Here is a 26178-nt window from a genome sequence, read left to right as displayed (position 1 = left end):
AGAACAAGCATGATATGATAGCAAAACTATTACTTGAAATTGTAGTGGCTTCCACTCCAATGAAAACTCAAATTTTTCATTACAAACCAAGTATTTCGTGTACCAGACTCTATTTTAAACATTCATTGCAGACATAAATCTGGTAAGGATTACCATACATAAAACAACATTTTCTTTCATGACTGATGAAAATAATCTAGAATTGAGGTGCCCAACAGTAGTTTACAAGAGATACTGAAAAATAACATTGACAAATAGTGGTATAAATCTACTCTGAATAGAATTGGGTTAGAAATCAGAAAAGAGCTTCTAATCATGAGGCAGGAGAAGAGAGGAGTAGCTTTGCAAAGGCAGCATTAAACCAAAGAGCTGGAAAGTTTAGGACACTGCTCGATGTTTTAGCAGGGACTTGGGAGACTCAGGAGCCCTCCATGGGTTGCATGTTCTTGTGCATTTCACTTCTCAGATCATATTTGGTTAAAAAGCATTATATACAACTTTAATAATGAACGTCAGAAAGCCTTTATATAGCACAGCAGATATTAAAGCCATTTACAAAGAAAAATAGACGCCATTAAAGTGAAGTTATTTATCTCAGGTGGCTGCTCTTGTGTACTTACAGCTGAATCCGTTTTTATGGCTCTTTTCGGATGAGCTACAGAGCACAGATCCTGAACGCTGCGCTCAGGCTGATGGCAATTATCCCGGGAGCAGCAGCACTAACCCTAGGTATCTTGGCCAAATTTCAGTTCTGCTAATAACATTCTGCCCACCTTCGTTCCCCACAGAGATTCAATTAGACGCGGTGTTTCCGTGGTGCCTGCCCTGTCGAGCCGTGTGGGGTGGCTGTGTGCTGCTGTGGGGATGGCCATGCCGCTCCTCAAAGGATGCTCAGAGCTGCCCGCCTCGTGCTGCTGAGCAGGACTGCCACATGCACAATTTTCATGGTTTGTGCAAATTTTTCTTGGTTCAAGTTACATATTTACTTAGTAAAAACTGCTTTTTTTTTTTTTGTGCGTGTGTCTTAGCATAAAGAGGGCTTTTAAATGTAGATTTTCAGCTTTGCATATTTAAAAACTTTGTTAGCAAATCTCAATTCCCCAAGCAGAAAACGATGGCAGGATTTTTAGCATAAACATTCATAAACATCTATTTCTCACATGCAGGAGCTGATCTAAGAAGTAACAGTTCGGGGTATTCTAATATTTATTTGGAAGCTATTACGTGTTTTTCAAAGTTTCTAGCAACTTTCTATCGAATAGATCTTAAGAGCTTATATGGTTATGGTTATGAGAATTAATAGAGCTATCATGGTGGGAAAATTCAAATACTGAAGCGATCCTTTCTTCCCTTAGAATGGGTTACAGAAATCAATACACCACTGCTAAGAAGGGGTTATCATAGATTACCAACTGAGAATTAGGTTTTTGTGAAATGTTGCAGTCATGAGGTTGAATACAGCCCTTTGGAAGTAGGAAAAGCGTAGAGAATTAGTAAAGCCAGTACTTGCATCTCTGTTTTAAAACAGGAAATTAAATCAAAAAGTATTCATAAAGCAAAATCTATGAATACACAGAAAACTTGCCTTATAAATGAGAGACTTAAGAAACGCAATCTATCTTATCCAGAAGAAGGTTAACAGGGCAGTTGATCACCACTTATAAAGACAGCTCTTTAATCTGTTGGAGGAAGATTCAACAGTAAGACAAAACTGAAATTAAAACCAAGATAGAAATGGTTAATACACATTAAGCACTGCTTGGTTTCATGTGGTAATTAACCACTGGGAAAAAAACATAAGGATGGCGTGGATTTTTGATCACTAAGAATTTGTAAATCAGATAAGTTAATGTCCTAAAAGATCTGCTATAGCTCAGACAGAAATTAAGGGTTTGAGGCAGAGATTACCAAGAAAGTACATTAGACTTTCTAATCATTACGAAGTTGATTAGGTTTGTGCTTTGGGATTTGGATCAGGCCCTCAAAAATAGATTGTGAGGCGTTTTGTTGTTATTGGGTTGGGTGGTTTTCTTTGTGTCTTTGTTATTTCTATTGGGAAGTTAATGTAGAAACCTGCAAAACTGCAGGAATGAGACCCACCAGCAGTGCCTGGGCATAGCGACCTGCAAGCCCAGCATTCCTGGCATTAAGCCCTGAAACTTCACACAGATTTTTAACATCTCTGCGCTCTCTTAAATTTACTTCTACCTTATTAGACACAAAGGAGCAAGATGCATTCACCTCTGCATCTTCAGGTTGTTGAGATCTAATTGACAATTAGACCAGCTGCTGCTGGTTCCTGCAGAACAGGACTCAGAACAGGGAGGAGGAGAGTAGATGAGGAAGGAAAAAAAAACAAACAAACAAACCACAACTTAAACAAGAAAGATAATACAGGAAATAATAGGGAAGGAGCTCACATTTAGACCCTCATTACCTGAAGATCAAGGCTTAGTATTCTGGCATTATTAATTTCAGTTTTGAGGTCTAATCGAATCACAGGCAATGCAGCCCTCTTATTGATGGACGGAGTGCACAAGGCTTGAAACCAGCAGGGAAATGAAAGAGTTAACATAAAAAAAAAAAAAAAGCCAACTTTAAAAAAAAATATAGTACCATTATGGCCCCTTTATAATGTCAGAAGGAAGTTGTTAGGCTGTCATTCCACAGATGTTCATTCACACATATACAAGAACACAAACAAATCTCATGGGATCCCTAACTTCATGTGTGGCATACATAAACGTTAAAATTCTTCAATCATCACACATTTCCCCTTCCTCCTGCTGCGATAACAACACAAGGAATAAAAGCATGCCGCTTCCAAAAAAAGGATTAATCGAGCACAGGAAACATGGGCTAGCCTATGAAAAAAGCCCTGCCGCCCTGGAAATGCACAAGAAAAACTATGCTGAAATTACAGAGAAAAAAATAGTAGCTTATATTGGGTACAGCAATTATTCTTAAATACTACAGGTCTGTAGATTCACATCTGCTCTGCTGAAATTTTCTTTGTCTTTAAAAGAAGAGAATAGCAACAATTTTACTATATAATTATCTTCTTTCTCTTCAACAAATGTTGATTTTTTTTTTAATTGCAGGTAAAAAGACAAAGCTCAGCCATTTAGGCAAAATAGCTTAGAATTAATTTCCTATTTTAAAACACTAGCAAACAGTAATAAGCTTCTCTGCAAAAGTTTCTGGAGACTAATGTTGCTTTGTCCTTGCTGCAAGATCTTCTTAGAAAGAAAATGCTTCTCATTGTGTTTAGGACACAAGTGGCAGAATTAAGGAGAATTTCTCATCAAGACAACTTTGGAAGTAGCTTTTGTATTTTTTAATGTATGGAATTAGGGGGACAGTTGTAAATTCTCTCTCTAAATTCAGCAATTTCATGAAGTGTTGCTCAGGAGAGCGGACTGCACGGGTAAGTCCTCAAATGACTTCAGATACCCTGTCGCGAATAAGCTATTTCTAGACAGCAAAAGATGCTCACTCCAGTGAAAGAAAAGCTGCAGCTGGAAAAATTTCCCTGTAGGAAGATTCAGAGAAAAGACCGTAACGACAGTCGACTGGAAAATAAGAAATGCAGTTTGGAGAAGAAAAATTTCCACCACATGGGATCAAAAGCTGTCTAGACCCCGAAATCTGGTTGCCTCCGTGGATCCCATGGTGTGTTGTAAGTTGTTCTGAGGCAGGACAAATGCTGCGCTGCCTGTCCTCAAGAGCTCATTTCAAAGCCTGTAGCAGCTGGGGCTGTGCGAATAACTGGGCTTAGAGACAGAACTGGTGACTGTCCAAAATAAAACAGAAAATATTTATTTTTTAAAAGTGTGTTGTTGTTGTTGTTGTTGTTGTTGTTGTTGTTGTTTTTTTATATGAGAATGTTCAGTTTGGACTCAGCTGAGGCAAAGCCCAAGATGTTCCTGGACAACTCCCACCCACCTCAGGTGGGTTTTCTCTCTGCTCCACATACAGTAGCAAGGAAGAGCCACCAACTGCCCCAAGCTCAAGGCAGTGACATCTCTCATTCACTCTGACCCTATGAAAACCTATAAACTACACCTTACAGAAAGCACAACTAATTTACAGGCAGGAGGCAGCCTAGTGCTCGCAGGGCCTGCTGAGAGGAGCGAGCCCTTCGCCTCCCTCCCAACGCGACCACCTCTGTTAGGCTGGGTTTTATGAATGGTGCTGAAACTGCCTTTTTGTCAGAAATTTTGCTCAAGCCGGAGGTATTGGCAGCATCCACACCAATTTCTTGAGGTGTAAGGCCAGTCGTGCTCTGCAGCATGAAAGTCAAATTTGTAACCTTCCTGCCTGCAGCAAGAGCTTGGAGATGTGCGCTCGGCCTACCCCAGCAGCAGGCAGAAAAGCTGAACATCAAACCAAACTGAAACCTCTAACAAAAGCTAATAAGGCCTGAAGAAATTCGGATATGGGGCTGGTGATACTGTACAAGTTTTTGTCCGAGGGGAAATAATAATCTTGTAGGCTGAAATGCGGAGGGACGGGGTGAATTTTACTGGGGGAGAGCTGGACTGCAGAGAAGCAAATCCTTTCACAGCGGCTGGTAGTGTTGAGCTAGTCTCGAGCAACAGCAGTGTTCCTTTTCATGTCCTGTGATTGAAAAAAAAAAGACCTACTGGTCCATGTCGAACCTCCAAAATCAGTGAAAATAGATGGAAAAAAAAGAAAAAAAAAAAAGAAGAAAGGGATTAGAAACTGCAGTGCTTCTGAAATACTACCTAAATCTATTTGGAAGTTTCAATTGTAACTAATTAATGACTGCAAACAACTTTCTCCTTAATAAGAAAGACGAACACCAGAGAGCTAAAAATAATGCTTAGATATTTTAAATCTACATTTTCCCTTTAAAAGGCCATCACTGTAAGTCAGCACCACACAGACTGGAGAAAAATCTTCACACGGTCTAATGACTTGACGAGTCTGTTAACAAATGACCAAGTCTACCGTTCGCTAGAAATTAAATCTTCCTCTTAATGTCTGGCTGTTCCTGAAGCTGTGGAGATGAAACAGTGAAAATAATAAAAGAAAAAGGCAAAGCAAAAGAAAAAACATATCTGGGAAACATGAGTAAGAGAAAAACTACTGGAGAGTTCACTGCTTTTAATTCACAGTGAAGTATTTATAGATGCTAAGGGTCACTGGTAGTCTCACTAGTAAACAACAGCAGCTGGTTGAAATTGTACCTCTAGAATTTCATTCATTTTATTGCTGACAAATAAACTCAGTGAATCAATGCCAATGTAATGTAGTGTCTGCACAGAAATATTAAAAAAAAAAATAAAAATCACCCAACTCTCAGAAAATTTCAAAGGGAAAAGTGACACCAGGAGCAGATCTGACCCCATCCATGTCACCTGCATTTGACTCTCTCCAGGCTATTTTTGAAGCCTTTCTCGTAACCAATTTTTCATTTTGTTGTTCCTCTTATTCTTTTATTTTTTAAAGCTGTCACAAAAGTGAATGTTTTTGTCTGTATATTTGGTACATGAATTAAAGCACTGACTGTGCCGAACGTTACCTCCCTGCTTAGTCACTGGAATCTCCTTATAAGCCCTGCTCCTGACCTCACCGTCTCGCTCTCGCCCAAATTAGCAGCACTATGTTATCTGATAGGGAATCTCACGTTTCATTACTTAATAGGTTTGTGTTCATCAACCACTGAGGCCACTTGCAGCAAGGCCCAAGCAGCAGTGACACGCAGTCCCTTCTGGAAGCATTCACTCAGCCTCTCATGACTGAAAAAAAAAACAAAAACGTAACACACCTGAAACACAAATACGTGAGTGAACAAGAAATCAGTGGCTGCCATCACACAGCTAAGGCATGTAAAGATGGTGGCTTAATAAGTATGGGATGCCTTACTCTGGCATTTATGCTCAGGGGGTTTTCTAAAAACGACCTGCAGCTTAAAGAGCTTGTTTTCAGATGCAGAAGAAAAATACTGTCTCCAGTGTAATTTCCTCAGAAGAGGTGCTTTTTTTTGTATGTATGTGTGCCTGTGTGCATATATGACACAAACAACTAATAAATAAATGAAAGTAGTTATTTATCCATCTTAAATCAGTCATGAAAAAGCTCCTTTTATGTGGCTGTACCACCACCTCTGTGAGAAGCAGCGCCGTGTGTCTGACCATGGCTCAGATCCTCAGCTTGGGGAAATCTGATCCAGCCGTTTGGCACCACCTGATCCCGTCACAGGAGACTTTCCTTTGGAAGCAGCCTCCTGCATCGAATCGCAGCTCTTCCCATGTGGACAGCATCAATCCTTAAAATGCAGTGGCACAAAAGCACAGTGCTACAGGTGCCCTGGCAGCTCTGACCTCTCTGCATCACTCTGCAACAGTGCAAGGAGCTGCCGTATCCTGACTTCTGCTTTTACAGACAGCAGCTTCTGGAAAAGCCTGGCATCATTTTCCAAGACCTTAATTCAAGTCATTTTGGGGGGCAGGATTTTTTTTCTTGTTTTGTTTTTGTCCTGCTCTTCCCAGAGCTTATACCTAGAGACGTAAACTCAAGTCCTGTCTGCCCACGAACTCACGCTGCATGCTGCCCACGTAAGCAGGCACAAATAACTCACTTTTACACATTCACAGCTGGGGTGGTGCAGGGGGCAGACCTGCTGGCTTGGTGCAATACAGGCCAGCCCTCCTTCCTTCATTCCCACACAGCAAGAGCATTGCAAAATCATGCCCTGGGCACAGGCAAATAGCAGAGAGCTTAAAGGCTGTGTGCAGCTGCGCAGCAGCCATATGGCGACTGCTCCCCACGCAGCACAACCTAGCGGGCGCAGAATCAGCGTCAAAGTGCAGATTATTCCCTGACTCGCGGGATTTGAGGCCACTAGATCTTCCTGGTATTATTAAGCTGCTCCTGAGCTGGCCCAAGGTCAGAGGCAGCAGTGGCTTCTCAGCCATCCCAGCAGTGAGCAGTGTGCAGCAAGCACAGCTGGGTTCTTCCCAAAGCATCATCAACCCTAAAAACCCTTCTTGGGAAGCGACGGCTGAAACAGAGCCAGTGATGAGCAATCATTACCTGGCCCAACTACTGTGCCAGCTACCTTTTGAGAACATGTACCTGAAGTAATTAAATTAACAGCCCTCCTTTTCTCCTTCCCCTCGTATGACGACAAGCCCCTGGCCAGGACCAGCACTGCAGGGCACGAGGCTGCTCACAGAACGCATTGTATACACACATTTTTAGTCATAAAGACCTGCTGAAGATACAGATGTGCTGCACAGTGACTCGAATACACTTTATGACATTCTAGTACCTGTACTGGGGCTTCAGTGCTCATGCTCCCCCGACGGGGTGTGGAGCTTGATGCCATTATTTTACCTTTACAGCTTCAAAGAGGCACAAGGAAAAGAAAACCTGGGACCCTCTTTATGTATTCTCTCCCTGTGATGCAAGACAAAACTGATGTTAGCATGTTTCATGTTGTGATTTAGCTTCTCTTAAAATATAGCTGACTTGGCATCACGATTTCCCCGATAGCAATGGCCCTGCACTAGACAACATTTAGGTTTGTAGGGAAAAAACAATTTTTTTTCCATTTTGCGATTCTGTTATATTTGCAGTTCTGCCACATGCAGATGAATTTTATTATTTATTTATTTATTTATTTTACAAGCTAAAGCCTGTGCTGGAAGCTCTCTGGCCTGTGTTCTGCCCCTGGAGAAACAGCCATCCCAGTCTCCCGTGTGCTTTTCCTGGCTATGGCTGAAAAGCTGTAATTCATCCCTACTTTTCTTGACCTTCCTGCTACTTTAATGCTTCTGATATTTTCCTCTCCCTCATCTTGCTTCCATCCCCTCCCCTCCCATGCTGCTCTTACAGCATCTTCTCAGTGAGATGATTGGGGAGTAGGTTTTTCACAGCCAGAATCCAGGGGGACAAGAGGGGACCATGCACAGGTACCAGACAGCGACCACAGCTCGATGGTGGGCTCATGGGCTTCTAAATTATTGGAGAGAAATTCAAATTCTCTGTAGCCACACAGATAGGGTACAAAACAGTCCATGCATATGCAGCTCTTGGTCTGCATATACAACAGCCAGGTGCATGCTTCAGCTTATGCTAAGGAGGACTCAAGCTCGAGGACTCTTGTTTTTTATTCCCCACTGTGCCCTGAGGTGTGCCCAAGCCCGGCATGGCGAGTGCCGACTTCTCATGTTTAAGAGAGAAGAGAGGACAGAAATACCAATGGCCACTTGTGGGGTGCTACAGAGCTACCAGAGGATGCTTGTATGTGGGAAACACAGCAAGAAGACGGGCTGAAAGATGGCAGCAAGTGGAAGGCTGCAAACTCAGGAGCAAAGAAAGAAAAGGACAAAAAAATGGGAGAAGGTGGTAGAGAGCAGAGCATGAAATACATCTGGGCAAAGTCCTCTCTGGAGCCGTCGGTGAAGTGGGGACAATCACAGATCTGAGAGAGGTTAACAGAGATTGCTAGAAGTGTTGGCTACATGAGAAGAGAAAGTTAATGTGTTGTTTAAAGTAGTTACCAAGACCTGGAAAAGCAGGAAAGCATTGGGGTATCTCTGGTTTGCACCTTGTGGCTTCAGCAAGAGGGTAGTAGGAAAGGAAAAGGATGACTGTGAAGCTGAAGTTATGCCAAGCAAAAAGGAGAAAAATAGAGCAGGAGATGCAAGGGGTGTTTAAGTAACAGATTATATAGGAAATAAACCTACAATGCAGAATAGAACAGTGATCAGAAAATGAGTAATGCAGGAAAGGTCTGAAAAAAACAATGCTGAGCAGCCAGGTCTGGGAAGTGGCTGGTTTTGAAAGAGAGAGAACTCATCCAGGTTTGAAGGTCAGGTCAAGGCCAAAGAGTAAAACCAGAAGACAACAGGGGAGAAATGATATAGTGGAAACCAGCAGAGAGCTGAGAGGGAAACTGGCACCCGTGGAAAAAGTTACACCAAAATGGAGAGGGAAGAGGAACCAAGTGCAGTGCTGAGGAAGAGGAGAAGGGAGATGCAGGAGGAAAGGAGCAGCAACTGCTCCTAGGAGCAAGACCTAGGGAGAGACAGATGCTCACCGACATCTGCATGCAGCACAAACCTCAGCCTGTGCCGGAGAAATATTTCATTGTTCCGGAAGAGAGAATTTATTCTGGTACCTGATATTATTTTTTTCCCTTCTGAATATAGAGTAGGAGCCACTTTTAAATGTGATTTCAACCCAGTAGTAGAAAGTGTTAATATTTATATAACTAAGTGGCCTTAAGCCAATGGAAAAACTATACACCGAGAAATGTGTGATTATCTGGTATTTGATAAAGATATTAGGGGTTACCAAGTTTTTTAAATGACTTCATGTCAGTAAGTAATGATCCTTTCCAAATCAGTGAAGAGCAGACAGTAGATGAGGGCACTAATTAGCATCGCCTTCTTTGAAGCACAAGAAAAATCCCGTGGTCCACCTTGGAGAACGGGCTGCAGGAACTAACTAACCAGGCAGCAGCTCTGGTGGCAACTGGCAAGTGTGCAGCCAGACCCAGCCAGGAAGCTGGACAAGTGGCAAGCCTGATTTTAGTTACCGTACATTTGCAAAATGCCAGCACCATCTAAGAACCTCAAAAAAGAGAGAAGGATCCAGAGCACAATTGCTACGGCAGCAACTTGTGACCGCAAGTCTAAGGGAGCAAGAGCAAAGATCTATCTTCCTTCGCTTCCGGGAAAATAAAAAAGCTAAATATAGCAAAGGATAAGAAAGACTGAGGATGTGCATGCAAGAATAGGGCACAAAAATCTTACCATAAAAACTTGTTGTTAGTGAGAATTTTTGTCTTAATAATATACGTGATTTAGATGAAAAGGCTCTCAGCCTGCCCCTGGATATCCCTCTTCATCTGCTCAGTAAACCTCAGCCTCTCCATGCTCACCAAAACGCTCCGCGGAAGGAGAAGCGAGGAGTTGCTTTGCCCACAGGGAGCAGGGCTAAAACTCCGAGTCAGAACCCCTGGCTCCGGCATTGTGTTTCCCTGTCACAGCGCTCTGCTCTGCTAGCAGCCGAGTATAATGCACTAAAATCCTAATCTCTAAAGCACTGTGTGCCAGTGTGCTTCGGAGATCAGCGTTTCAGTCGATTTTGCTTTGCTGCTGCCACCGCACACAAGAGTGGCACAGCGGGGGAAAAGCAACACAGCAGGCAAGGCTGGAGGGACATGCTCAGCTGGGGAGGGGTGGGGGGCAAGAGCATGGTAATGCAATATAAAGGGCAGGAAAAAAAGAAAAAAAAGGGGAAAACAAACAACAGAAAAAAAGCCTGTCATGCATGAATAGGAACTTTGGGCATTCTCCTTCCCAGAAACCCAATCAGCAGGATGTCTCCAGCCACAATAAATCCGCTGTTTTCTGAGCGAGGATTTGAGTGACCCGCAGAATTCCTTCAATTTCTTCCCTTCAAAAGGGAAAGATAAGGAAATCTCCACTGCAACCCCACTGTGCATCGGAGTATCTGTGAATATTTTAAGATGAAATCCCTCCTGCCTCTACCATGTGCTTTAAAATTAAAACAAAATGATACTGCAGAGGCTGCAAGAGCTGCAGTCTGGCCGTGTCCTATTTGAATACGCGCTGCGTCGTCCCCTACAACTGAGTCTGGCACAGCGCACAAGGATGCAAGCACTCAACTGAACACTTCCAGGTTCAAGGGATAATGGTCCCCAGAGAAACAAAACAAAGAAACACAAACTCAAACCCAAAATACACCTCAAAAAAACAAAAACAAAAAACGTAACTGACAAAACAAAACCCCAAATCAAAACCCACAAATGCTAAAACCAAACACTAAGAAGTGGATCAGGATCCACACGAAAAAACAGGATCAAAAATAACTGGGCGGTGATTTTATTATTACAGAGTTCATTGGGTGTTAACTATTGGTAACCTCCTGGGGCAAAGATACAACGCCATGAGTCAGAGGAGCGGGATGATTTAAGGAAGTGCTTTGGCCTGTCTACTTTGACAGCATCTTAATATCTTTGCTAAACTCGTCAACAAAATCTACTTCACGGTACCTGTGTCAGGCTCAAGTACCGTTACATAGGATTAGTGTTATATACTGATAATGCTCTTTGGAGGGAAAGCTGATTGAACTTTGCCCTTTAAGAGCGTTCAGACAGCCTAGTGGTCTGCTGACCCATACCGGGCTTGCCCATCGTTCTCCCCTTACAAAAAGTCAGAGAGCACCTCCGTCTCTTGAGCTGCTTCTGCAAACTCGCCCTCACTTATCTGTCGTGCTGGTAGGGAAACGCTTACTCACTGCCCTCACCCCAGGAGTAATTTAGTCGCTGATTTGGAAGTCACTGTGTAAATTCTCGATTAGCTGATGTCCCTTTTGAGTAACACTCCAGAAGAGGAAGCTTACATTGCCTTTTATGTTGCCTTGCCTTTTATATTTGGGTGTTTTGACAGAGATGTTCTTGCAGATTTAGTGGCTGTGGTTTAATACATTATTGCTCTGCCCTTCTGCAAAGGTTACTACTCACAGATCAACTGAATAGGATGTGTCCCTGCCTTAACAGCCACAGCAGCTGCTAGCAGAGGTGGGCTTCCATTAACACATCACCCAAGGAGCGCAGGCACTCGGTGCAGTAGCTGCCAAGAGCAGAAATCACCGCAGAAATGCGTAGTGACAACACCTGGAAAACACTGCAGTGAGATGCATCAGAACCCAACTGCCCAGTTAAAAGCCAAAATTCCTGGCAGAAAGCCTGTTTACAGAGTTCCTACCTCTCCTCAACCTCTCATGTCTTGTTGCCAGCCTTGCACATCACCCTGTTGTCCCTTGGGTTGAGCTGCTGCAACCATCCGTGGGGTTATCCTGCAAAGTGGTGAACTGAGGCAGGTAGAAGAAGCCTCCTCCCTCCCTCCCTATGCTGAAGGATTATTTTTAGCCCAGACCACTTGATAATCTGATTCATGGCATGCCCCTCAAACTACAGCATCAGCACAACCGAAAAGGCAGCCTGCTTTGGCTGCGGGGAGAATGAATACACAGAAAAAAGGTGGAAATATTTAAATCACAGTAGCTGCCAAGGCCTTTGGACTGCAAAATTGTGGCTAGATTAGTGCCCATAAATTGCCTAATAATCCATAATCCACTATCTAATAATACTCTAAATAATCCAATCCAGATTTCAGAAATTTCCTTAACTGCCAGTGCTCTGCGCTCCTTGTAAATGTTTTTGAGATCAAGGATATAACCAGTGGCAGAAACAGCAAGTGCAAAACAAGATGACCTTATAGGGAAAGAATTAGCCAGAAATCTAACACTGAAGGAGACAGATTTATGTTTGAAGGATTTTCACACACGGTATAAATGTCAGTCCCTCCCCACCCCCCGTAAAGTCATTGCAGAACAAAACAAAACACAAAAACTCGAAGAAGAGAGGAAGTTAAAAGTAGAACCAGACGAAAGCAAAAGTAAATAAAAATGTTTTACCTGACTCCCTTGGGCACTGAACGGCAGGCCTCACAGTAATGAGAGTGAGAAATGAAATTTTAAAATGAATGCAAGTGGGAGAAACTGCAGAGAAAATTGAGACAGAGTTTCACTGTTATTTATCCCAGACAAAGTATACATGCTCGGCTCTGAGCAATACATGGCACGGTAGCGGCACCAGGATGGAGCTCTGACACAACTAATCTTCCTTTTCTATTCCCTTCTGTGCTTTTGAGGAGGAAAGGGGAGAGAAACCAATTTAGTGTAGTGATGCAACTTGTTTACTTCTCCATACTGCTCAGATCCGCTGGCTGCAATGTATTTGGGAGGTGCAAGAGGGAAGGAGAGAGAGAAGGGGAATTACAGGAGCAGAAGGAAGACAAAACTGTAAGACAGGCCTCCAAATTTTGCCACTGCCTACTGGTTCATGCGAGCAGCATCCCTATGGCCAACAGCACGCCAGCAAAATTACACGGGTTACCAAAGAATTACTCTGCTTGAACTGTTTAAGCTCTGGCTCATCTCAGTGCAATGGAAACGCTCAAACGAGCAGCTTAGATGGCAGATCTAATGGGGCACCAAGTGCCTGGCCCGATTTAGCAGTGTGAAAAGCCAGCCCCCACCACCACCATGGCTCCAAGCCCTTCTGCTGAGCTGGGACACATTCAAGCTCTCGGTAATTCAGACTGCAGCATCCTCACTGCTTGCGGCTGGGGAAACAGAGGGAGGCTGCTGGGGCAGCCCTCAGTGCTGGCTCCAATCCCTCGGATTGCAAAGGGAAGAAGGGAAGGAGCAGATAAAGGAGAGGAGCAGTTATTGAGAAATACAGGCTCATTTCTCATTTCCTTTGCCCTACTGAAACTACCACCTAAATGGCATTACAAAGGCAGAGACAGTCTCTTAGGCTACCAAACCAACCAAACGTACCTAGTCACCAACTTCTTCCTGCTTTATAACCCCTCATTAGAGTTGATACATCAACATTTACATGACAGAGCCCTTTTTTTTTTTATTAGAAGCTTACTGTTCTTAAAATACATTAACAACTGTCACCTCCATACTCAGTGGCTCTTTGTAGTTAGCCTAACACTTCAGAATGTGTTAAAATCACACATAAAACTTATAGTAGTCTAACACTCAGGAAATAAGAGTCTTTAAAGGGTTTAATTCAACCACTAATGGATTTTCTCCCAAGTTAGGAAACATTTATATATTGCTGATTTACTGCAGGTGTGCTAACTGAATTTGGACTTACACATACCAGCTGCAAGCAAATCAAGGAAAAGGCTCCATAAATCAGTTTAAGGCACTGTAGGCTGCATGGCGCTTGGATTGAGACAGAATTTTCCCACACAAGCACACAAAACAAATGGGAGTTTATAATTTTCTCTGTCACAGCTCATAACTTTTAAAGGTTAGAAATCAAAGCACCACTGGAGTGGAATTTCATATATTTGAATGGGATGGACACAAGGCATCCCAGAAAAATGATTTATGTCATCCCCTCTTCATACAATGAAAGAATGAAGAATGCAATGGTTATGACAAAGGCATTGACTAATCGTGTTGTTTGGTAAATACCTTCCTCTGAAATTTCTCTGGATAGATCAAGATTTTTGACTTTCTCTTTGTTTTACAGACTGTTCTCCAACAACCACTCTGCTTTTCCAAACAAATCTGCAATGCATACTGTGTTTAGCAGCTTTTTTCAACAAGTTGCACTGGCTCAGAGTCAGACATTATAAGACAAGAAGCCACGGTGACTTTATCCAAGAAATATGAGGTGGCAGAGATCCAGTACGCCCAGCACTCAAGGTGAAAGAACAGCATGGAGAAAGATTCTCAAATTAATTGTCAATTATGGAAGACTGCTGGAGTGAATACTAGATGTATGCATGGGATAATGTACCCAGGCACCTGCACGACTGAGCTGTGGAGAGCGCAGAAGCAATTACTGTTTTTAAAAAGAACGAGAGAGATACCATCATTGGAAAAGGACGTATAGAAGGGGGACACATTTAAGTGTCTCCGTGCACACAGTTCAGCAGCTAATCACAGAAGATGGTCCTCTAGATGCAGGAGGGGCAGAGAACCTGACTGAAGAACCTGCCTGTAAGGGAGGCATGGGAAATGAATTGCTGATACAGCTTTTCCAGCATGTGCAGGCAACCAAAAAGGTGCTGTCATATTGCTGCCTACAACATGGGCATCCTACGTGGCAGAAGGTAGAGCGTACCAAGAGCTCATTGCCCATACCGTGGCACAGGGAAGTCACCAGGTAGCAAGGACTTCCATCTCCTCTGCTGCAGGTGGTTGACAAAAAGCCTGGGAGTGCTCCACATGCAGTTATCAGCAATTCCCAGGACATGCTGCACAAACTCCAGATTTCTCCTGAATAAACACCAGCAAACCACTTCTTGGCTTGCGAGACTCACGGATGACACAGCAAATTCACTTTTTCATCTGCATTCTCCACGCGCCTCCTTGGTCCTAGCTCCCATTGGCATGCCATGGGAGTGTGGGAAGAACAAGAGATTAGAGTCACTGCAGCAGCTGCTCCTCCTGGCTCTTTGAATAGAGGGAAAACAGCTTTTGCCCAATGCATGGGGAGTGATATCATCAAGTGAGCAAGCCAAGAACAGAAGGGATACATCAGAAAGGAAACAGGAACAAGAGCTTCCCCTTACAAAGCAAACAGTCATGCTTTTTTAGAGCAAAATCTTTGCCTAAAAAGCTCTCACAAAGTACCTCACGGGAGCTTCAGACCATTTTCAAGTGCTGGAAGAAAAACAGTCCTGGGGTTAGAGTGGTAACCTGGATCTGGGGAGACCCACTTCAGTTCTTTGCTCTTGCCAAGTGTTCTCGCATGACCTTAGGCAAAAACACTGAAGCTGTAGTTAGTGGATACCTTGGCTTCAAAAGCAAACCCAGCCTAAGAAGTTCTTGCCTTCCCCCTGTCTGCCACGCACGGCCTCCACACCTGCGCAGCCCTGCCAGCCCACAGGTGCTGCGCTGCAAACCACCCTGCTGAGCAGAAAGATGTTAAAAGTGAGTTTCTCGTTGTATTTTTACAGGGGCAGGGGGGGTAATTTTGCCCTGGACAGGTTAAAGGAGCCACAATCAATTGGATAAGAGTGGGGGAAGCCTGTCATGGCAAAGGGGCTGGAGCAAGGCTGGGAAGGCAGGTGGAGGAAGACACGCTTGGCGTGCATTCACCACATACCTCCCTCTCTCCTGGCAGGGCACAAAGAGGAATAAACCAGCCAGGAATGTGCTTAAGCCAGCAGTACTGCTGAATACAGGGCACTGTGTGCCCACCTCCCTAAATACCAGGCTCCCAGTTGTCATCTCCAAGCTGGGGCCGGCAGCTCTGCCCCCCGGCCTGCTGCAGGGTGCACATAAGGAGAAGCACTGAGACCCCCGGGGGCACGGGGCCGTAGGGAGGCCGACTGCTGAAAGCCCCAGCCAGCTTCATTTCGATAAGCTCTGGTTTTCAAAGCTGGCATGCAAATCTCTCTGCTTACCCTACATAATATGAACATTCTCCTACAAGCGCCGGCTCCTGATTAACTTGGTACGGCGCTTGCCAGAGCTATCTGAATGAGCCTGTGAGCCCAATTAGCAGCAGATGCAGCACTAACGCTCCTCACCTGCTGTGCTTACCAGTCGTCAGATCAGGAAGGGAAGGGAATATATCAAAGACTTGTGGAGGGAAGGAAGCTTAGAAAAGGGCTCAGAAAGGATGAGGGAAATAGATGTCTGCAACTGTTCCTCAGGCAAGGAAGCAGAGCCCCATACAAAAGGGAAAAACAGACGGGCCTAGGGAAAACTTTGCTACAGATCGTGAAAAACATCCAAAGGGCTGATCCTGAACCCTGGCAATGTGCCCCAGGAGGAGGGCACAGCTCGGGGCCCTCCTGGCCTGAACCCCTGGGAGTTTCTTTCCACGTGTCCTGGCACATCAGCACCTCACTCAGCCCATCTTTTCCACGACTTCTCTGTCGCTTGCGGTGTTTTTTGAGTTCTTCAAACAATAAGGAAGGAGCCTCCGGAGCCTACAGCTGCAACACGAATACAACCCTGACAGGTGCCACTTCGCCGAACTTCCCTGAACTGCCAAACTCCACAGCTGCCTCTGAGTTTTACCTGCACGTCTACGTGTATGAACCAAGTGCTTACCCGTCAAGCCATCTGCCAGCTTTTTCAGTGTTTTCAATAATAGGAAAAAAAAATTGTGTGCCAGTTCCGATTCTTGGTCCGAGGAGCGGGGAGCCTGCCTTTGGGAGGCGGTCCTAAAATAGGGTTTAGGAAGGGATAGATGCGAATCCCTGGAGCTTTGAGCTGGTGGGAAAACAGGAAAAGTAGATTTAATGCTATATTTAATGCTATAATTTTCTATCAACCAGCGGAAGGCAGCTGCACGTTATGTATGCTCGCTGTGTGCATCTCATTCCAAGAAGCCTAAATCTCTCCACGTGGTGGGCAAGAAGAGCCTAGGCATGCCACACAAACCCATGGCTAATGCCACCATAGCTTACACGTGCCCATATTTTCTAAATTTCAGGCAACTCAGCAGTAACATGTTTTATTATTGTTCTTTTAATAGTAGCAACCACATAGTTGGTGGGCCTTTTGTCATCTTCAAGACTGTGACTGTAGGACACATATAATGGAAATGCATTAAAACAGCAGTCTTATTCAAGGTGTGGTCAAACAAGCCTCCAAAGATCCCACGACCATGTCTGTGTGTTTTTACAGGTGTCTGGATATGAAATGTGGCCTCCAGTGACTGCTCACCAGCCCCCGAGTGCAGCCTGCACATCACCCACCGGCTTGACAGCAGTCTCGGTGGAGAGACATTGGCCAGTCTGAGCCAACTGGATTGTGCAGCACAGAAAAGCTTTCTGGAGTTGCTGACAGCAGTTTGTATTCCAAATCCTGTGGTCTCCAAAACATGTCACAAATGGCCAACATTTCCAACCAGCACTCCCAACAGTAACACAATTAAATAGATGGTTTTGTTTCCTACAGACACATTCCCTTATCTGTGAAATGGGAATGATGACATGTTTTCAGAAAGAGGAAATTAAAGTCTCTTTCACGGGCTTTACATCTATATCTGTCTTTCAGATGTTTAGTCCTGAAATTACTGGTACAGGCTGACACAGAGCTGCCAGTGGTGACCATGCCTGCATGGTGATACACTCGAAACCGAATGACCCCTGCAGGTCAGGTACGCAGACCAGAAAGAGAAACACAGATGCTGAAGACCTGTAGCACACCAACAGTGGAAGAGCTTTTTTAGCCAGTGTGACTTCACATAGGTTTTTTAATGACTTTTCCAATCTAGCCTTTCAAAGCAGAGGGACAGTAGAAATCATGCAAGGATCCTAATTTCAACTAGAAAAAACAAAAACAAAAACAACACGTATCCATCCTTAATATTGAAAATGAAGAAGAGCTAAGGTAGCAGCCTGTTCTTCAGCTCTCTACAGGACAACCGATAAATAATAACAAAGCAGCATACAGCAGGTCCATCCCACGTCTACCAGGGAACCTCTGATCAGCTCCTGGCTATTACAGGAACCTTAAGACCCAGCACTGCCCGCAATGGCTCCTTCTCTTTCCCTGCACATTCTCTACTTCAGCTTTTAGCCTTCATGTTCTCCCAGAGCACATGCATTAAGCAGCTCGTGGTATGGAGTGAGGGATACAGAGCAGACATTTACGGTATCTCTGGACTGCATCCGTCAGACAGCTGCCTGCCCTTGCAGAGAACTGGATCTACATGGTGCCTTGTGATCTTACATTTCTTGACTTACCTGTCATGTACCTGAGAAGTCAGTCTTTTTTTTTTTTTTTTTTTTTTATGCCTATCCACAAAATACAATCATTTTTACAGCATGACAAGCTGCCTAAGCATCTGTGAAGTGAATTCCCTCCAGTTGAGAGCAGTTACCATCATTGTACCACACATCTATCCTAGACCATTAGTTTTAGCTGGAAGAGAAGGAGTTGCAACTTCAAAGGACATAAGTAGACTGGTAGTAAAAGTCCCAGCCAACCTGCTCCTTTGGAGCATTTTGTTTGGCCCAGCATCATGATTCTATCCAATACAATTTGTGTTACTACAAGCATGGGTCTGAGGAATGATTGCTAGAAAAAATACACTTCACAGATCTGATATTCAAATTGTGACAAACACACATATATATTCTCTACAACACTGAATGCTCAGATGAAGTTCCCTCAGATTAGGTTCCATAAAAATCTCACTCTTAAAGAGAAGCAATCACAATGGTCCAAAGCTTATAGTGTGATGAAGTATGCTGTGCTAAAAGGAATTTGGGTCATGAATGCCTGAGGAGGAAAATTTACTTTCCCAGGGTCTACCCTCTGCTGCTTTTGATTCAAAAGCAGAGAAGTGCTTTTGGCGTGCTCCTAAAATGTTCTTTTCAAAACTGATCCTCCTCTTCCCTCCCCTGCTTTTTCAGAGTGCAAAGGTGCTGCCCTCGGGACTCTCCACCAAGCTCCCACACCAAGGCTAGGTCCTACCTCACCAAACACACATATCCTGACCTCCCCAGTACAGACAGAGCTTTGACGGATAAAAATCATGGAAGAATCCCCTCTTTCCATGAGTAACTACTGTGTAGATTTCATAGAATAATAAAGGTTGGGAAAGGCCTCCAAGATCATCTGGTCCAACCATTCCCCTACCACCAATATCACCCACTAAACCATGTCCCTAAAACTTAATTTTTTTCAGACAGCTCTCACTGACTAACATCAAGTTTTCATGGTTTCACTTCAGCAGGCCTCACTTCAGCAGGTCTAGATGGTTCAAACACAGACAACTTACAAACATGGACAACTAAGGCAGCCAAAAGAAAGGCTGTGGTCTCCCAGCATTGGCCACCGTCACCATGACACAAAGTCAGAAGAGAAGAGCAGTGAGGTTCACTTAATATCAAATTAAAGCCTGTTTGTGGTGGACCACACTTGCCTGTTCTTAGCTCTTGGGACTGCTAGGAAGACTGTGTTGTCATGAGCTCTGAAAGCAGAAAGTGTGATATTATTTGGCAAAAACAAAAGGTGTAAATAATATATGCATATCCCTCTACCTCCAGAGAAAAGGTTAGTGTATTATGAACTGTGCCTAAGTAAAGGTGTGAAGCCAAGAGCACCTGAAATATCCAGAGGAATATATCCAAGCTGCAACTTTACAGTGGCCATTTGGGATTTTAGAGACATTTGGAGTTTTCTGTTCTTCTTTTTCCACATGAGGAATGAGAAGGAATGAGCTCTAAAGAGGAGTGATAGGACATGGAAAAAAACAAGAATTGAAAGATCCATTTGCACTTGGCCTGTTTTATTATTATTTTTAAATCAGAGGGGAAGAAAGACCCAATTACTGGACCGAAATGACAGACTCACTCCAGAAATTCATTGACACTTGTCAGACTGCACTTCAGAGCCTTCCTTCATGATCATTTGTACAATAAGCACCCCGTGTTTGACCTTCAGTGCAAACATTTCAAAACGTCGAGTACACGAGAACAGTCTGCATAGCATACCTTGGTGATAGTCCCTAAATGTCCTCCAATGTTACTCAAAGAATGAGGAAAATATTTGCAACAAGATATGTAAGGAAGTGGGAAGTTTGACGTGATGTTACTCCAGATTAAAATGAAGCAATTTTATTTTGTTTTATATGCTTTCCAATCCCACTAAGTGTAATTACAGACGTCTGTCTACTTACAAATCTCTGTACAATGGAAAAAGGAATACGGAATACAATTTTTAGCTGTCCAAATTACAAGAGACTGTAATACACAAAAGCAATAAATACAGGTTCTGCCAGCAATCAGATAACACTTATCGTAAACAATAGCTTTTGCTATTTATTTGAAGCAGGTTCAGCTGCTACAACTTAAGATTTGGTTATTCTTATTTTTGTGTTGGATTTCCAGCAGGTGGTGAGGACATGATAGAAGTGTTTAACCACAAGAGATTTAGAAAAGGGACCGGTATTTCATTGCATATGAAATCTAACAAAGATTTATTTTGCTAAATCAATTTCCCATCTCCCAGTGGTCTCTAAGTTTGTAGTGGCTGCTTCTACAACTTTCTCTTTCTTAGCTCTCAGCTCAATACCACACAAAGGCTGACCAGCATTCAGAGTGACTCCGAACCTCAGCAGTTCTGTGTGAATTTTTTTTTATTATGCAAGTGGAAAATTGTACAATGCACTGAAGTGTTAATTCCAGATACGTGCCCATAAAAGATGCACCAAATCTCCTGCAGCAGTATTCAGAGTAGTACGCTTTGCTGTAGCTCTGGGAAAAAAAGGAAGGGGGCATCAGAAGTCTTAATGTCTTGCTTTGAGCCAATACCACATGATGAATATGCTGCGTGGGTATTGCACTGCAGAATAGAGACCCCAGCACTTAATAAGAGGGGAATGCATGGACAGTGAGGTACAATGGATCCACTTTTCCCCATGCACATGGGCTCTCCTACCCCCTCCTCGCTCCCGGCATTCCCAAAGGCTGAGCTCACGTGTGCAGGACACAGGAAAAGGTTTTACAGACTCTGCAGGTGGGTAGCTGTCTTCTGCCTCATTTTCCCAGCCTTGTGGAGACAAGATGCACAGGCTCCATCGATTGTTTCCACAAAGACAAGGAACGTTTTAACATTAACATCAGTGGTCAAGGATTTGACACTGACAAAGCCACAAAAAAATTGCTGTAATCTAACGTTATCTCTCTCCCTCCAGGTATACATCACTCTGAGTTGCAAGATACTTAGGGTTTGTACTTTGTTTATTTTCCTAAAGCAGATTAGCAAGAAAATGGAAGGTTAACAGAACATTAAGGCTGAGAATTTAAATGAACTAGCTAGGAAAAACAAGGCTGTAATTCTCATAACTGCTCTATGTCAACCATCCTGCGCATATGCAGAATTCAATATTGTTGTAGTGGCTGAGAAAATTATGTTGCAGTATACCTGTAATATGACAGAGTTGCATTTATTGCAGGAACTTTTAATTTCCTCACTTCTACATTAAATTCCCAGTGTAGTTTTGAGCTGTCTTCTGTTGTTGGTGGGATTTTTTTTTAAACACTCATTTCCCATGATTTAAAAAAAATAAATGAATGAAACTGTTTGAATACTGAAATAAATGCAGGTGACTTTTGCCAATTTCTACATATAATTTACGGGCTAAATGTATCAATCCATCTCACACCTATACCTTTAGAATCAATTACTGAAATAACCATATTTAGTGTGCAGAGCCCAACACCACATGTAATTGGAGCCTAGTACATTAAAAGTTTAGAGAAACCTCATGTATGCGTGACTAGAATTTCAATGACATGCGAATTACTTCAAATACCTCACTCATAACACAATATAGTTAATGATCAAGGGGAGAGAATGGGACTTGGAAGTCTTAACACCTCCCCATCACGCCCAGTTAAAGAATCTGTTTATGTTACGTTAGCCTCTGTCTCCACCCTTCCTTCGAAACAGTGACTAATACAACTCCATTTGACAAGTTTTTTTCTGCCACTGAGTTAATAAAAGCCCGTGGGCCAAGAAAACAGCAGCGGCTGTTCCAGCCAAGCCACCTACGCCTGCTGGAGAAGCGACACTTGCACTGACCATAGCTTGGGCTTGAGATTTTCCCATGCAAGAACAGAGCCTTTCTGTATGATGCAGCTGGAGAGGAATTTCTACCCTGATTAAACCTCTAAAACCTTCTGCAAATGGCCAGCAAAATTCAATTTTAAATGCTCATATATATGTATATATATATAAACCATATCAAGTAAGCAGACTTTCTTCAGCAAGACATCAAGTGCATTGCTCTGCATAGACCCTTTTTACCCTGACTTCTGTGAGCAAGGGGAGAGAAAAGCACTGCCTGCTCCTGAATTTGGCAGGCATATAGTATGGGGCAGCACAGGCAGCAGTCCTACACATACATTTCTCACCTTCACAATTGTTTCAGGCAGGCAAAGATGCATTGAAGGAGGGATCCAGGACAAACACAAGATCTCAGAGTTGACATAACCCGGCAATCATCTTCAAAGCTTTGTCTTTCCAAAACTGGAACTGAGGAACAAACCCCACTTAAAACTATTCTTCTTCCACCTGTAATTTGCGACCTAATCCAAACTGCAAGAAAAAGATGACTGCCTCACCTCTACACTGCGAGAAGGTATTTCAGAAGTGACACAGACATTCTTACTTTTGCAGCCTCGAGACATAGAGCAGATTCCAAATGCCACTGACGTTGCCACGTTTGTTCTCAATTCAGCCCATGTTCAGTGGAGGCTGAGCCGCTGCAACGGCTGCTTGCAGCTCATCCCAGCAGACGTATTGCACTTTCCCAGACTAAAGTTTAAAAATCCCGAAATAGCTGTAGCGAATGCGCTTGGTATGGATGCTGAGGGAGGGCAATCTGGGTCGCTTTCTCCTTGCCAAACACCACTGACACCTGGCCAGACTCCAAGAAAATACACATTTCCCTGCAGATAGCTAGATAAACATTTAACCGTAAGAACCATAAAAGAATTCCACTTCTGGTCATGCATATTACATTTGTTTGTTGGTCTGTTTTTGTTTTTCATGGTGTGGGTGTTGGTTGCAGTTTTTTTTCCCCTTTATTTAACCTATTTAAAGGTAATGAGCACATGCTTGGATCTCCCTCTCCAGCATTTATTTAGCTTTAAGTTACCTCAGCCCAAAATTATTTTACCTGTTTAATATATTGCAGTCCAGCAAGCTGCAGACAGAATTACTGCAATAGTGCTATGTAAATCAAACTCACATGTTAAATAAAACAGCAATGCAATGTGTGTCTGTCCATAATCATTCAGCTATAGGCATCAATCCCACATTTACCATATGAATAGATGAAGATTCCCTCAAAGCAACAGAATCTTAATTCTACCCCCAAATTCAAACATATGCATTAAAGAAACACTTCAAACATCAATATCTTTTTCTCCTAAGGCACACTTCTTGTCTGTAATTAGTTCCCATTGGTCAAGTGGTTTTGCTTCTATATGCCAGGCTATAGTAATGTTTTAAGTGATGCTCTGATTCATCCCACACTGTCTAATATGATATTTTTTTCCCTTAACCCAGAGTGAGAAGGAATGGAGAGAAAGAGGAAGGCAGGGGAAAAAAAATTGCCTGCAATCATATTGTTACACTGTGCACAGTTTATGGCTGGCACACATCCAGTTTGCAGTTGTGATAAGAAATGTGTAATCCTATTATACGGAGAGGAGTCAGAATGTACAAATAGGTCCTGGAAATAGGAACTTCTCCTGTAAGATTATTCTTTTCGCCATAATAGTTCTGCAAGTAGGTCTAGACAGTAGCTTTTCACGATTCTCCCCCACTGGTAATGGAAAGGCAACTGCCAAAACAATTCACCACACGTGAGCTGGGATGTTTGCACAAGACAAAAGAAGCAGCGCTGGACATTTACTTACAGGAGTTACGTTAATTGGAACCATGGTTGTAAGTCCTTGCATATGAAGAGTGAGTCTTGTGGTATAAAAAGAGGTATATAATTCTGCAAAGTTGTCAAATCCTGCACACTAAGCAGTTCTTAAGAAACACGAACTGCCATGCTTCTCATGGCATTTTCTTTACTAAGACAACACAGAAACCACTTCCCAAGCACATGGCCGCTCAAAGCACATTCTTGTGCTGTCGGTGTAAAACCAAACATCACCTTCAATCTATATCAGCATTCTCATGGAGTTAAATTCCTGAATCTTTCCAATCTGGCTATCCATTTTTCTCATTTCCTTCACGCAACACCACTGCATTACTGTGGTTACAACTCAAAAAAAAGTGGCTATGAATTCCCTGACTTCCCACACGTGTAAAAGCTTTTGAATTAAGTGAGGTAAGTTAAAAATAAAGGACACTGCTCTCTTGAAAGATGTTTTCTGCCAAAGGACCCCTGCACCAGGACAATGATGAGATCCATGCCAGAAGCATCCACGTTTCCTGAGCAAATAAGGTCACCATTTAACCTTAGCTCTGTCTGACCATATAGCAAGTTCCTCAGAGGAAAGGGCTTTTGAAATGCAAAGTGTGAAAAAGAGTTTTTCCTAGCAAAAAGGATAAATAATTAAAAAACACCCACAAGCACGTCATGCAGGAGTAAAGGACATGGTCATGTGGTTGCAATGTATATACGAGCACCATAAATTAGCCTGAGCAGCAGCAGGGTACGCTAGCTTATTACAAACCCCATCAGAGTGTGGCTAGATCATTATTGGCGCTTGAACTAGCTGATTTGGTGTATTTGCATATACCAAGCTAGATTGAGTATATTTGCATGAAACTGCAATTACTTCTGTGACTACAATGTAGACATTCTCAATAAGTACCAACAAACGCATTTAGCATCCTGTCTTTCAACTTGCTGCAACAGCAGTTGAGTTCACAGGTAGGAAATTTAATTCTCTTCAGGGTAGAAAAGGGAATCAGTGATGAAAGGGGGAAAAAAAGAGGCAAAATAAATAGTTCTATTACAATCAAGACACTTTACATTTATAAGAATACAAAGACAGTGACTAAATGGTGGCTTAGGTCAGAGGAATACACACACATTTCCATTAAGCTCAGCAGGAGGACGAGTGTGTACACAACAGAATTTCAACATATTAAATAACTTAGGTGTGTTGTTTTCTTAACCTTCAGCAGTGTGCTCTCCTCATCAAGAATGCTGAATTCTGGATTTTCCTAACTATACAGTCCAAGCATCAGGCAACACGGAGGCCGAGGGCAGCCAGCTCTGAGCAGGGGTCGGTCTGCATGATCTCCAGAGGTGCCTTCCAACCTCAGCGATTCTGTGAGCCTGTGATAATTAAATAATATTTATTTCTCACGAGAAGGTTGAATGTCACAAATTCTAAAGTGTAAAATAACAGTGAGGCAATCAGATTAAAGAGATTCTGTTGAGTTAGAGTGGGCAGTAACACATGTACTGCAATCCAATTAGCAGAGAAGATTTTCCCCGTCGTTAAAGTGCCTTGTGCACTGAGCTACCTTCACCTAACCTGACAAGCAGCGAATTATCTGTTGTAGCTGGACTCTGTTGCAGATTAATTAAAAGAAAACAGCAGAAGAAAGAGATGGAAGGGAACTGCACGAAAATGCATAATTTTCCTATTAACATGAATGTAGCACCTTGATAGGAACCCGGTAGCTTGCAAAATCCTCCAACAACAGGAAAAAGAGGAGTAATTTGAAGCAGCAAAAGACGACAACTGATCAGAAATCATGAGACTCACGAAAAATAATAGATCCGCTATTTCTTTTGTGAGTTTCAGGTGTTTGTTGGTTGCCCTTTTTTTTTTTTCCTCCAGCTTTTTCTCACTACATTTAGCATTGCCTTTACAGAAAGCAGCTGAAGACAGACTGTTGCGTGCGCACACACACACAAATCCCCAGTGCTTAGTCTGCAAACAAAAGCAACAACAGAGCTGCACTGAGATCAACAGTGGAGACCATTTATTCAAAATAGCCCTAAAAAAAATTGCAATCCTCTTCAGAGGGTCATTCAAGGTTTTCTCCAACAAACGGGGGACTATTTGTTAATCAAAGTGTCAATTTGGAGCTGGTTTTGAAAGACCAAGAGGATGACTGGCAGACCTG

The 26178-nt window shown here is 43.0% G+C and overlaps 1 protein-coding gene across 2 annotated transcripts in view; it reads right to left on the bottom strand.

Moving 5' to 3' along the window:
• Positions 1-26178, bottom strand: part of KLHL29 (kelch like family member 29) — a 389804-nt gene that overhangs the window by 280761 nt on the left and 82865 nt on the right. Inside the window, exon 1 of one of the 2 annotated variants that reach the window (XM_032185707.1) lies at positions 22485-25354. The exons of the other annotated variant lie outside the window; for it this stretch is intronic. Within the exon in view, the coding sequence (XP_032041598.1) occupies positions 22485-22517 (33 nt within the window). The 5' untranslated portion in view covers positions 22518-25354. Of the gene's footprint in view, positions 1-22484; positions 25355-26178 lie in introns of those variants that run through there. 2 annotated transcript variants of the gene reach the window in all.

This window comes from Aythya fuligula, chromosome 3 (assembly GCF_009819795.1).
Source record: "Aythya fuligula isolate bAytFul2 chromosome 3, bAytFul2.pri, whole genome shotgun sequence".
Taxonomy (NCBI): Eukaryota; Metazoa; Chordata; class Aves; order Anseriformes; family Anatidae; genus Aythya; species Aythya fuligula.
This window is presented reverse-complemented; position numbering and strand designations above follow the sequence as displayed.